The following is a 14,169-nucleotide window of genomic DNA, read 5'->3' on the forward strand; positions in this document are numbered from 1 at the left end:
TAAAGAAGACTGATTAGCCTGTGCAGGTGTATGAAGAATGACACATTAGGCAAGAGGTTATGTAAACCATTTACTAAAAAAACACAGACTGGATTTTTACATTCCCAGACCTCTACTTATCTTTTCTAAGTATGAGGGACCTGAAATTCTTTGACCACCATCAGATTTAGTGGATGATAGAGCCAATTTTGGATTAAGAAATTATTTGTGCAGTTTCAAAACACAAAAACAATTAAAATTTTCAGTCAGGTTGAACATGTACACTTACTCACTTACTCAAAAAGCCCCACCACGAATGTATTCAGATCTTATCAATACTGTATGTTTGTTTTTTAAAACACAATTCCTTCTACAATAATATACTAATAAAGATTTTAAAGTACTGCATACTGTTTCAGTAAGAGGCACATAATTAGAATATTAACATTGTCCTTTAACTTCGAAAATAAAACTCATGGTTTCACCGGGTTTCACCGATAGTACAGGAAGGAAAAAAATAATTAACCAGTGTTAAAAATTAAACAAAAATTTACTTTTTATTGAGTATTTATTATTTTACATGCAAAGCATATTAAAAGTGAATCTATATCACGTTGACTACCCCAGTGAAAACCTACGCAATGGGAATTATGAAAGCTGTCTACAACAATACTAATGTGATCCATAAATGATCCAGATGTTTCTCTACAAATTTGGATTACCTGAATTAGCTGATTTTTCAACAAAACAGTAATTTTAGCTTTCATATGGTCTTTACTGGTAATAGCAGACATCTGATACTTAAATTTAGCAGAAAAGCATAATAATAAAAACCCTGAATAGCATAGTCAAAACTTTGAAGAAACAAGTTCACCAAAAAAAAAGGTAATATACATCTATTAGGTATCCAGAGGGGGAAACAAAACAAAACAAAACAGGCATGTAATAAATGTCCATCAAGTGGTCATCACTAACATTCTATTACCACCAAAGTGACTGCCAATATGTGAACTGTTTATTAGACTTAAATACCTAAAAACAAACCAGTAATCAATAATGCATACAGAAAAACTAACTTAAAATTACATTTGAATACCATTAACAGTTTGGTGTATCTGACATACACTGAATTCTTTTTACTTCACCACTGGTACAAATGCCTTTAAAACGTTCTTTTCATAATACATAATTATCTTAAAGAAACATGGTAAGATACTTCCCAATATGCATCAGGTCTTTCATCCACCATTCAGTAAATGCTGCAGCAAATTAAACAGTACCTATTAACCAGACCTAAAATACAATGGCTGGATAATAAATACAAAAAGAATACTTTTGAATGAACTATTCAGATTAGACTGGCTAATGCTACTTAAGATAGCACTCTTAAGATAGCATTGACACACACTATACAGATTGTATAATGCTAGACAGAGGACTGGTCCATGTCCATTTTTTTGAAACTTCTGTAATATCTAGAATTGTATACCCAGTTGACTAAAAAATACTTGCTGAAAGAATAAGTATGAAAATTTAACATAACGCCCTCAACCATATTTTTCTCACATATAATTATTTTGGGGGGGTGGGATGGGGATATGACTTTAATATGCTGTGAGATTCTAGCTAAGTAAACTAAAAAAACAACATGGGCTCAGGTTTTCTTGGACTGTGATTCAAGTCTACACTGAGAATGAAACGACCAACTTCTATACATCAATGAGAAAACCTAACAGGATGGGGGGAAGTGCCTTTGTTGATGGACCTGATGAGCAAAATGTTTGTCTTATTAGTACTATGTTTTCAGTTTATTGAAACAACAAAAGAAAGTGTCACTAGTTCTCAGATAAGTCGTACAAGTTACAATCCTAATCAATGGGATGTCCTTTATTTATGAGAGCATAGTTCCAATGCAAAAGAAGTCAAGTTTACTGTTACATATTAGGAATGGTTTAGATATAATAAGAGAACATTTACCACTGACTTTAACATGTGATTTTAAAGTTCTGATTGCTGAATGCTAGTTTCTTCTCACTTAATATATTCTCCCCAGTGAAAAGCTGGTGTGTTTGGTTTTTCGTATTATAAGATGAAAATATATGCCTTAATCTTATAACAGGTTATTAACAACATTATGAATAGTTATTAAATAAGTGCCAACATTGCGTGAACTTACTAGGTACTGAGTCAAGATCAAAGAACTACAAAAAAGATGAAAGATAACTATCACTATACATATGAATACTGTGTAGGACATCAGATTAATCATCAAACCCAAGGTCCTTCCTATTTTGTCTTTTGGTGTTGAACATACGGACGTGCTACTACATTGACTTGCATTATTTTCCACAAAGTATTAGTGGACTCAAAAATTTGCATTTTAATTTCTAATTATAAAAATCCAGATTACTCCAGACAACAGAAACCACATGTAACTGAGGTAGGTTTTTTACCTTAAGAATACATTGCTTTCTACTGCAATTAGAAAGTTATTTTAAGAAACACATTGTTTCAGATATCTGCTCCTGATACTTAACCTTCTGTTATAAACTACTTGAGCAAGTATTACAATGTTAATCTACTATATTTAATAAATTCCCTTAGAAATATACACCCTAAAGCCTTCCTCTTCCTCTCTAAAGGTAACTATAGTGCAATAAAATTAGTAACAATTCTAGAAAGATGAAACAGATATTACTACAGTAATTCCCAAGTTAATGCATGTCAGAAATCAAGGAGGAGAGTCACGTTCATTTTAAAGATAATAAACTTATTGTTTTGAAAATAATATCATAAACACATTAGAACTTTGGATATGCTTTATTATGCCACAAATTCCCAAGAGATATAAGAAATATTATTTCTGAACGGGACTAATAATTTCACAAATACTAGCACTTTACTGACAATAGCCAAGTTTTTTAAGGTCATGCACATGTATTTAAGTAACCTTTTTAAAATCTCAGTGCTTTTTTATAAAATTTAAAGGGAAACTGTAGCAGGTCCTACTTTATTTTTCAATACTCAGTGTAAAAATCTATATGTGATATAAATATACATTTTAAGGACGGGAGGGAGGACTGCAAATGAACTGCTTTGCCTAAGTTGTCAGGCTCCTGCACATTTGCACTAGGTACCATTATGTAAAAGATCATTGTTGGAAATGCTCCTGATAAACTGAAATAAAGGAAAAATTTTTAAACAGCTTGGTCTTTAAAAGCATTAATACCTGGTATAATTTTAAAGGGGGAAATGAAATATTCCTTTACTTCCAAATGGATTAAACAGAAAATTCAAAATACTTCTCTTATTGAAAAACGAGTACACTAATACATTTTAAGGCTGGATACTAACACCATTTTCACAACATCCAAAGTATGGATGGGAAACTAGGCCACGCTGGTATTTCTGCCATACGCCTAAGGATAAACAAAGGGAGATGAGGATTTCACCGCCAAAGATGGTGACTGAGCCTGGCATACCACTTCGACATGTGGGCAGCAGATCATTGTTCCCATGCTGGGACTATTCTTCAAAAAGGATGCCCTTATGCAATAATTCTACAACTATATCAAGTCTGATAACCTAACATGGAACTTTTTGCTAAATATATATATGGACATATGTGAACTTCTCCAGTGACCAAGTTAATTATTAAATAAACTAAATGGTGAAAAAATGCTAATAGCTAAAATTATGTTAATTTCAGGGTTTCCAATGGAAGATATAGGAGGAAAGAAGCAAGGGTAGCTGTTTCCAAATCTAAGTTATGATCACAATCATTAGATGTTGAGCTTTAAAAATTCTATCCAGGGTCTCAACCTAAACCTATCTAGAAGCTATAACCCAGGAATTCTTTTTAAGCAACCCAAATGATTCTGATGATTAGTCAAGGTTGAAACTTCTGAATTGGGGGCGTGGGGGAGGGAAGAGGGCACAATCTAGGTTATTGCAGAGTTTTAGAATTCAACATTGATATTTATCATTTACTCTACATTTTTTCCCTATTGTCTCACCTTCCCTATTTTTCTAACAGTGAATAATGAAGTGGCTTAGCACGTAAAAGGAAAAGTTAGTAGGGTACCCAAAGTGGGTTTTTACTATGTTCAAGCCATTTACGTACATTAATTGGATAAAAGGGTACCAGTATACTGTTTGAGATTCAACTTCAGACAGATATTTCTTAATGTATTTTAAAGGAGAAGGTTTCCTTACTCAACATGAAAATGTAATATAAAATAATTCTAAACATTACTGTTATTTAATAAAAGAGAAAATTTGTATAATTCTTCAAAATAATTGTTTTTAAAAATCCAATGTTAGGAAGAAAATCCCTTACATTTGAGGTAGGGGAATAATTCTCTCATACGGGAACAACTGTGTCACAGTGTTATCCTCCAAGTTAGAAATTAAGCAAAGTATTTCAGTACTATTTCTGTTTACATACTGTTTTGTTACAGTAAGTACAAATGTTTTAAATGTGGATAAATATTTTGGTTTTGATTTTAATGCATATGATAATTAAAAATATGGATTTTTTTTTCCTTCTACACTGAAATTGTACACACTCTCCAGGCTTGAACAACCTTTAAAATACCCCATGTTCACTTATAAACCTTGGAATAATAATAAAAAAAAAAAAGTAGTACCTACATAAGAAATTTTACATTAAAATTACAATTGTATGTTCTTCAGAAGTCAAAGTGATTTTAAATTTATTTCAATATTTGAATACAAAATAGTACATTTTAATTTACTATAGCATAATTCAAGTATTCTCTTAAATTTTATATTTAGCCAACGAGTATATGATATTAACTGACTTTTTATAATAGCTTTCCTTTTTAAAGATGACTGTTATACAAAAGAGTGTGACTCTATGTTCCTCTAAATTGCTTAGAATAAGTTCAGAGAACAAATGACAGTAGACAAAGACCTTTATGAGTAAATCATCAACATATAAAAGGTTGCGCACATCAGTAATAAGGCATTTGCAGGTAACTCCCTAAAAAGTATTTGAATTCATGTAAACAAAGACTATGTATATTCTTTTAGGGAGAAAATGCACTACCATAGATGAAATATATTCAGATGGCTGTGACTTTAAACCATATATTATTTGAATACCACACAAAACCAAAAGAGGCATAACCTACCAGTTTAATAACTAAAAGATGTTACTTATTCGTGAAATAAAAGGTTGATACTTTTTGAAACTAATAATGAAAAAGAAATATTTTGAAAATAAACATCCACTGTTTTCTAGAAATAAATATACATACTTAGTTAGTTTAATGTATTACAGCATAGGAATACTGTCCTAGCGCTAACCATAACATTCAATCAGTAGTTTTAAAATATTTTTCCACACTGAGCCTTGAATCTTCTACCTTGTTAGCTGCCCAACAACTTTCAAAAGAGTTTTATTCTCCTGCTTTAGTTGTTCATTTTCATCTTCTATGTCATCTAGGTCCTTAAGGAAACAAAAAGGAAAATAATACGTAAGTTCTTACAACACTTAAAAGTATTCTGAAGGTGATAAAAAAAAATTTCAAAAATATACATTCAAAGATAATTCATACAAGCAATTAGTTTGCAAACGAGGGCTAGTTCTGAAAACAACTTTGGAAGGCATATGCCCCACCTAAAGGCAGCATCCACTGCTAGAGTCCTCATTGGTATCATGATAATGCAGGCCAGCTCTTGCCAGATCTTTCAGTTTTTAAAGAGAAGCCAGAAATCAGAATTCTTTATTGTGAATCTTCCAATTTTTAATCACTATAAATAACTTACGTTTTTAGTTAAAAACAAATCCCTCCTTCCCCAAATTGAGGGCTAAATACATATGCAGTCAATATGAGGTTTGGGGCCTTGGACTGCAACCTTGTGTCAAATTAGGCATCAAAAAGATCCAGGTACAAGTTCTAGATGTACCCCTACCACCTTGGTGATCTTTGACAAGTATGCATGTTGCAGGGGGAGAATTTGGGGAGGTGATAGAACTGAGGTATACAGAAAAGGAGGTCTGGGGCTTACAGAGTTGATCTGGTTCAATTTACGTTAGGCTTCTCTATGACATTTTGTTTAAGGGAAAGGTTTCGAGCTTAAAAAAATGCGAAAGCCACTAAACTAGGTGCTTTAAAGTTACCCGATTCTAGCTCTATGTTCCCTATATTAATCTTAGTATCATATATACAACCAGTTGGTAAATACAAAGACAATCCACTATAAGTTTTAGTTTGAAGAAAAACTATTTCAAGGCAGACTATTTACTGATGGTTGGAAAAGCAGACATTTATAGATTTATCCTTGCAATTCAAAATACTAAGCTTGGAGAAATCAATTTGAATTCTAAGTATACTACTGGATAGCAAAATTCTGATACATTTAGTATACTGTCTTTGAACAATTAGGTAAATGATTTTTAAATGTACACACACAGAATTTGTATTTACTCACAAACTATATGAATGATATTAGGAAACTAATTTGTTGAAACTAACGATAATAAAGATACAGGATTCCTAAAATCACTACAACTGAGACCTACCTAAGATTTAGAATTAAATAATAAAATACATTCACATATCATTACTAGATTATAAACTCTGTAAGGGCAGGTGTTTTATTATTCTTTTTAATGAACACACTGCCTAAGACAGTGCGAATATATCATAGACATAAAAATATTTGCAGATTTTATTAAATTATTCTAGAACCAGAAGAGGAATGCCCGTGTTCCAAACCAAGATGAAAGGTAGTCTATAAGAATGGAAGAGCTTACTTAGAATTAAAACTACTGAATACCTGAGGGTCAAATACTGGCTCAGCAGATAACTATGTGATTACTACATATGACCTTGAGCAAGTTAAACTCTGAGTTTCAGTGTCCTCATCCACACCCTGCAGTTAATGCTGCAGAGCTGTATTAGAATGAGTCTGCACATAATGAAGCTTTCTATTTTCTCTTCTTTTAGAATTAGAGTTAAGATTGGATTAGGAATTTGTTCCGTTTTTCCCTGAAGCAAATTTATTTCTTTCCTCCATCTTATGTAAAGCCTTCGAAAAAGGGAAACTATGAAATCTCTCCTCATTACCATTACCTAAGTAATACCTGCTTCTTAAGCAGGGAGTAAATTCTAGGGCTGAAAGAGAAAAAAAAAAAAAGAGAGACCTTAGGTTTAGGCTAAACCTAAAGCTGGGGATGCATATGTATAACTGGAGAAAAAAAAGTGGTGAAAATACCACAAAGACAAGGACATATGGAGTTTCTTATGGCAAGACAGTAGCAATTTTAGTTCTTCATTGGGGCAACTCTGTACCAGTACCATTTTATGTGTGGCGCTGACCAAGCTGCCTCTTACCTCCACACTCTAACTAAACACAGAACAAATCCATTCACTGGTCCATCCCCAAAAGAACAATATTAAGTAAATACAACTGACTGGTAACTGGCCAGAGGAAATCAGTTTATGGAATAAAATGACGGCTCTGGCTACCACAAATTACTATCGCATTAACAAGAGAATGAACTATTTAGTTCATATTATTATTTAATAAAATTAAATAATTTCTTCATATGTATGTATTTTCATCCAGTTGACAGAAAAAAAGGAAACCATTAAACTGAAATATGTGAATACTCACTCGATTTAACAAATCAATTTCTTCTTTGAGTTTTCCAATCATTTCCTCTTTATCTTGCATTAGTCTCACAAGTCTTAAGTTTTCTTGCCTTTCTCTTACCACTTCCTGGTAGGTATAATTACAAAGTATTAATTGGGAAGTAACAAGTTGTTTATAATCTTAAATAGCATACATACATCTGCTAAGTCTGGTGAAGTACCTTAGATACATGAAGATTTCCAATGAATTTCTTAAGTCACTTGGTAAGGGAAGGAGGAACCCATCCCAGAAAAGAACCAGAGAATGAGAGGAATACAGGAGTTGTAAAATATACGTCTGATTAAATCTATGTTTACCAAGTTTTTAACAAATACCAATACTCAATGACTTTAGCTCTTTAGTTGATCACCACCATTAGTAATAAAATATCTTAACATTTAATGACTAATACCCTGTTGAAGGAAATTCAAAATTTTAATTAAAAATACAAAGTTTAAGAAAAGGAGACGGCTCTATGGAAAACTCTAAACAGAAAAATAATGATCCTCCATTTTACTTTTGGCTCTGCCAGTTAACTGACAATGGATAAAATGAAGGAACTGAAAAAGATTACTGGTTTTTAAACTTTCTTTTTTTTTAAACAATGCAACACCTTTTCCAAAGCAATCTTATTCAGAAGCCAGGACTTTATGCTGGGTCAGCCACCTTGGGGGCAAAAGTGAAGCAGAACTGAAAAGGTCTCACATAGAATTTGGTTTCTTTCTTACTCACCCTCAGAGGAAAGCAGCCAGCCGGCCTCATTAATCAGCTGCTGCCAACTACTAGGAACTCAATCCAAACTCTTGTGGAACTTTAAAAGCCCTTCTGAAGAACCCCCTTGAAAACTATACTATGTATTCCTTAAAGTTTTTAATTTAAACTCACAGAAACTAGGGTTAAAGTTCAAATGTGAACTAAAAATAATCATAATATTATAAAAAGAATTTTTAAAATTCAATCTCTACCTAAAACAATTTTTATATCACAAGGAATAGTTTCAGTTCAGCAAAATAAAACACACTTTCAACAATCAGAAAGTAATTCAGCACCGTTATCAATTGTAGGGATTGAATGTTTACAGAACAAAGTTGAGACCCCATGGTTAATAAATTAATGCCAATATTCATTTGAGATGTTCTCAAAGATACTCCTAAACAGGTTTATCCTTAAAATTGTTTCAAACACCACAGTGGCTCTAGGCTCTAACTCACAACCCAGAAGAAAGTCTACAATCTGTACAGATAATATAATAAAACACACAGTAGTACATACTGCTAACAGAGACTTCTAACCATTTCAAAGGCAAAGATTGTTTTCAATATATTAAAGATAACACTTGGCAAAATGAGAGTATCCATTAAATATTAACCAATTCAAGAGCTGGCTCCATTTCTAAAAGTTTTAACATCAACAGAACTGGATAGAAAAGTATTAAGGAAATCAGAAAATGCTTAGCCACTATGCATCTAGAAAATATATAATTAAGAGTGATTCAAAGCTTTTATTTGACTACACATGGAAGTACCAATTAACACTAATGGTATCTTCCATTAGTGCCCCTTATTCTTTTCCCTTTTTCGACACTGTCTCTCCCTTACACATTTCAATTTTTCTCTCTCTGCTGCTATGAAAGTGAAAAAGGAATCCCAATGGTATATTAATTTCATAAATCTTAAATAATTTGTAATTCATACCTTTTCAAGATCTTCAATTTTCTTTTCCAATGTGCTACTTGAGACCAAATTACCAGAAGCATTTGCATCCCTGTTATACCTGCTGAACCCACTTCTATCTGTTCGGGGAAATCTACTTGAGACATCTTCTTCAGAGGCAGTGGTTGTGCTATGGAAATAAAAAAGATACAAAATTTTTAAAGATACCTAATATTCAGCAAGAAGAGGGCCAAGAGTATTTTCTATTCACCCTAAACAATTATCATTCCCCTGAGGACACATGGTTATAACAGCCAACTTATTTATAATTATGGAAGTTAACCATTATTCCAACACAATAAAAAAAATTTTTTTTAATTAATTCTTTTGACCAGTATCTACTGAGTAGCTGCTAAGTACCAGACACTGTTATGAGTACTGAAGATGGAACAGGAAACACAGACATGCAAACACGGACTCTGACTTTCATAGAGCTTTCAGTGTAACAGGAGTATAACCAATGACAATAAAGCAAGACAACCATCACAATAAGGTAAGTGTAAGGTGCTCTGAGAACTATGACAGGGGACCTAATGTAGCCTATCTCTAGTGAAGAACCACTTCCTTTCTCTTTTTATTTTTAAATTCCATTACATCATGGACCAATACTTTTTTTTTTTTGGCTGCGTTGGGTCTTCACTGCTGCACACAGGCTTTCTCTAGTTGCGTCGAGCAGGGGCTACTCCTCACTGCGGTGCATGGGCTTCTCATTGAGGTGGCTTCTCTTGTGGCAGAGCACAGGCTCTAGGCACACAGGCTTCAGTAACTGCAGCACGCGGGCTCAGTAGTTGTGGCTCACGGGCTTAGTTGCTCCGCGGCATGTGGGATCTTCCCAGACCAGGGCTCAAACCCGTGTCCCCTGCATTAGCAGGCGGATTCTTAACCACTGCGCCACCAGGGAAGTCCCCATGGACCAATACTTTTGTAAGATCAAACAAAAATGAACTGGAAAAATAAAAGTAAAAAAGGCCATACAAAATACAAGCCTAAATGTTTTATTAGATTCAGACCCATAAAATTATATTTCAAAAATAGGATAAACAAAAAAAGAAAAGAATTACATAAAACTGCATAATTTTCATTGGAAGTATGCATATAGGCAATTATAGAAAACAGCTATGGCACTAGCAACTTTTGTCATTTCATAATTCTTATTTAACCAAAAGTTATCACTGAAATAGCCATTCTTCATATTAAACACCAATTCACACACTCTGAACTAATAGCATGTATGTCAATATTTAAAGTTTTTAATATAACAAATAAGCTTGCTTCTTGCTTTTGCATTAGTTATCTATTACTGAATAAAAAAATATGCCAAAACTTAGTGGCTTAAAACAACACAGTTATTATCTGACAATTTCTGTTGGTCAGGAATCTGGAAGCAGATTAGCTGGGTGTTCATGATTCAGGGTCTCTTATGAGGTTTTAGTCAAGATGTTGGTCAGGGCTACAGTCATCTGAAGGCCTGTCTGGACTGGAGAATTTGCCTCACTCACAGAGCTGATGGCAAAAGGCCTCAGCTTCTCACTGGCTGTTGGCCAAAAGCCTCAATTCCTCAGTATGAGGGCCTCTCTACTGGGCTGTTCACAACAAGGCAGCTGGCTTCCAGAAAGAAAGCGACACAACAACCAAGACAGACACTGCAGTCTCTGTTATGACCTAAACTCAGAAGTGACATACTATCACATCAACCCCATGTTGAATGTGGAAGGGGATTACACAAGATGAAAATACCAGGAGGTAGAACTACCTGGGGGCTCTTTTGGAGGCTGGCATCATTCTTGCTAATTTACCTAATCCAGGTTGGACTGATGACAGTGCTGGTCACAAGGGGTAAGGTATATCTAAACTACCTCTACGATTTGTTTTAGTAGCACTCACAACAGAGAAATTGGTTTCACAGATGTATATTGACCAGAACAGGGGAAGAGACTTTAAAGCAATTTTAGCAAGCTCAGGATATTCAGCTTTAACTTTTACCCAATATGCAGAAAATGACACTTTTCAAAATTTGTCCTCAATTCTTTATTGGTAGCCAGTTCCGAAAATTTATCCATCAAAAGTATAGTTAAATCTAAAATAACTTTTGATGAAAAATAATAGATTCTTGATCTATTAATTTCCTATGCATGGGTTTTCTTTTGATGGAAAATAAAATTCAAAGTGTCTTATCAAATTTGTAAGGTATATGATTATAACATTTTGCAACAGTGCAATACTAAAATCATCACCTACTTACTGATAAATTGTGGAACCCATCATAACAATTTGAAGAATCTTTTCCCCCAAATTTCTAACTTTCATTTTTGTCCTTTGACCTTATGTAACACTGAGAACATTTGATATTTCTTTCTTGCACGAAAGGCTAATTAAGATCATTTTTAAAAAAAGAATGATGCTATCAGACAAGTAAACTTAATTCACATATTTTAAAAGCTGGGGACCAAACTAGTTTCTTCTTTTAAAAATTGAAGTATAGTTGATTTACAAAACCTGATTTTTTATCTTGTAAAAACATGAAGTGTTCATGCCAAAGGTCAAATACTTTGCCTGAAAATTTCCCTTTAAAAATTATTGTATACCTCAGCATATGGTAACAGTTGATTGGCTCAGCTTCCAAACTATCATTTAGTTTTTTTAAAACCTCAAATTTAATGTATTAGTGTTTAAGTAATTCACACTTTTAGTGAACTGTTAATTTAGTTGATATACCAAGTACACTATTTAGTTCAGCCGACATAACAAAACTTTCTCAATGAAACAAGCAGGACGTTGATTTACATTCTGGCACAAGTTCCAACATTTTTTCCCTGTCACTGTCTATATAATAATCAGAATATACTCCTGCAAAGCAAAGCAAAACACCAAACCACATTTGTTGACTTGTTAACTCTTCAAAGTTTTATATACTTCAGAGCAAGCTGTGTTTGTCAGCAAGGAAGCTGAAAAATAAATTCTTCCTTCACATTACTGTCATGTTAGCAAAATCAATGTGTTGATCATATTGTAACAGTAATTCCTTTGCTATCCTGATTTGTCTAAGAGTTGGTCTTCTGTATGACTAAAACTGTCCCTAAATACACCAAGCTATGGGTGTTGCTGGGAAGTGTTACATGAACTACCTTCTTTGCTACAGATTCCTCCAACACCTTCCAGCAAACATCTTTGTCTTGTCATTTGTGTGTAGTTTTTTAATGTTAGCAACCTGAAGTCAGACTGTAAAAGAAACTCACAGAATACTAATGAAATCCTGAATACATATGAAATCCTGAAGATCTGCTTCTGTCAGCTTCTTAACTGTAATAGTTCTTCTTTCAAATAAGGCATTTGTGGTTGTGAATATAATTATGTCATGCATATAAATGCCACTTAAATTTTGATGGTTTTATTGTTTTAGCAGCCAGTACATCACTGCAAATAACCCACTGTGGTTCTAGCACTTCCCATCAATAATGGTTAAAAATTAAACTCAATATAGGAGGGAGGATACTTCCCAACAAAACTAGTACAAACTCTTTTGGTCTGTACCTCTTTGAAATTACTTCCATCATCATCATCATTTGGTTTAGTATTACTGTCACATTCAGAAAAGATGTATCTTTTTTTATTTAAAAAAAAATCTAGGAAAGCTTCCTTTATCATAAGTAAATTAAGATTGAAAATAAAGAATATAAATTTTACTTCCTAGATTTAGATAATACTAACAAAAGCAGAAATTGAAAAGAATAAAAACGATTTTTAGTTTTTATTTGTTTTATTTTGATTTAACTATTATATATTTACTTTTTAATTATTTTACTTATGGGAAAAGAATATGCCTGATTAAATGTAACACATGATTTTTAAGGTAAATAAATCCTTCTTCAATTCTTACACATTTTGGGGTACAAATGACTAACATAAAAATAACACAGGTAGAGCAGAATACACATTCTTCTCTAGCTTGCATGGTATACTAACCAAGATAAACCATATTCTGAGCCAAAAAACACACTTTCACAAATTTAAAAGAACAGAAATCATATAATGTCTGCTCTTAGACCACAAGAGAATTAGACTAGAACCAGTAACAGAAAGATAACTGGAAAGCCCCAAAATAACATGCAGATTAAACAGTGCACTTCTAAATAACACATAGGTCAAAGAAGAAATCTCAAGAGAAATTTTAAAATATTTTGAACAAAACGAAAACGAACCCACAACTTACAACTTACAACTTGTGGAATGCAGTAAAAGCAGTGCTTAGAGGAAAATTTATAGCAATGAACGCATGTATTAGAAAAGAAGATAGATCTAAAATGAATAATCTAAGTTTCTACCTTAGGAAACTAGAAAAGAAAGAGCAAATTAAATCCAAAGTAAGCAGAGTAAAAGAATAACAAGAACCAGAGCAGAAATCAATGAAATTGAAAACAGGAAACCAATACAGAATAATCAATGAAACCAAAAGCGATTTCTTTGAAAATACCAATATAAGCAATAGGCCTCTAGCCAAGCTAACTAAGAAAAAGAGAGGACACAGACAACTAACATCAGAAATGAAAGAGGGACTATCACTAAAGATACCATGGACATTAAAATGATAATAAAGGAATACTGTGAACAACTCTGACCACAAATTTGATAACCTAGATGAAATAGATCAATTCCTTGAAAGATACAATCTGCCAAAACTCACACGAGAAGAAACAAACATCTGAATAGGCCTGTATGTATTAAAGAAATTGAATCAGTAATTAATAACCTTGCAAGACAGAAAGAAAGCACGAGGCTCAGATGGATTCCCTAGTGAATCCCACCATACATTAAG

General features: G+C 33.1%; 1 protein-coding gene across 1 annotated transcript in view; it reads right to left on the reverse strand.

Moving 5' to 3' along the window:
- Window positions 1-512: 512 nt before the first annotated feature.
- The window catches only part of PAWR (pro-apoptotic WT1 regulator), a 104,457-nt gene continuing 90,800 nt past the window's right edge, over window positions 513-14,169 (reverse strand). Inside the window, exons 4-6 of the mRNA XM_068560849.1 lie at window positions 9,339-9,486; window positions 7,627-7,731; window positions 513-5,452 (exon numbers count right to left, since the gene is read on the reverse strand). Of these exons, the coding sequence (XP_068416950.1) occupies window positions 5,366-5,452; window positions 7,627-7,731; window positions 9,339-9,486 (340 nt within the window). The 3' untranslated portion in view covers window positions 513-5,365. The remainder of the gene's footprint in view (window positions 5,453-7,626; window positions 7,732-9,338; window positions 9,487-14,169) is intronic.

Source organism: Eschrichtius robustus, chromosome 13 (assembly GCF_028021215.1).
Source record: "Eschrichtius robustus isolate mEscRob2 chromosome 13, mEscRob2.pri, whole genome shotgun sequence".
In the NCBI taxonomy this organism is placed as follows: Eukaryota; Metazoa; Chordata; class Mammalia; order Artiodactyla; family Eschrichtiidae; genus Eschrichtius; species Eschrichtius robustus.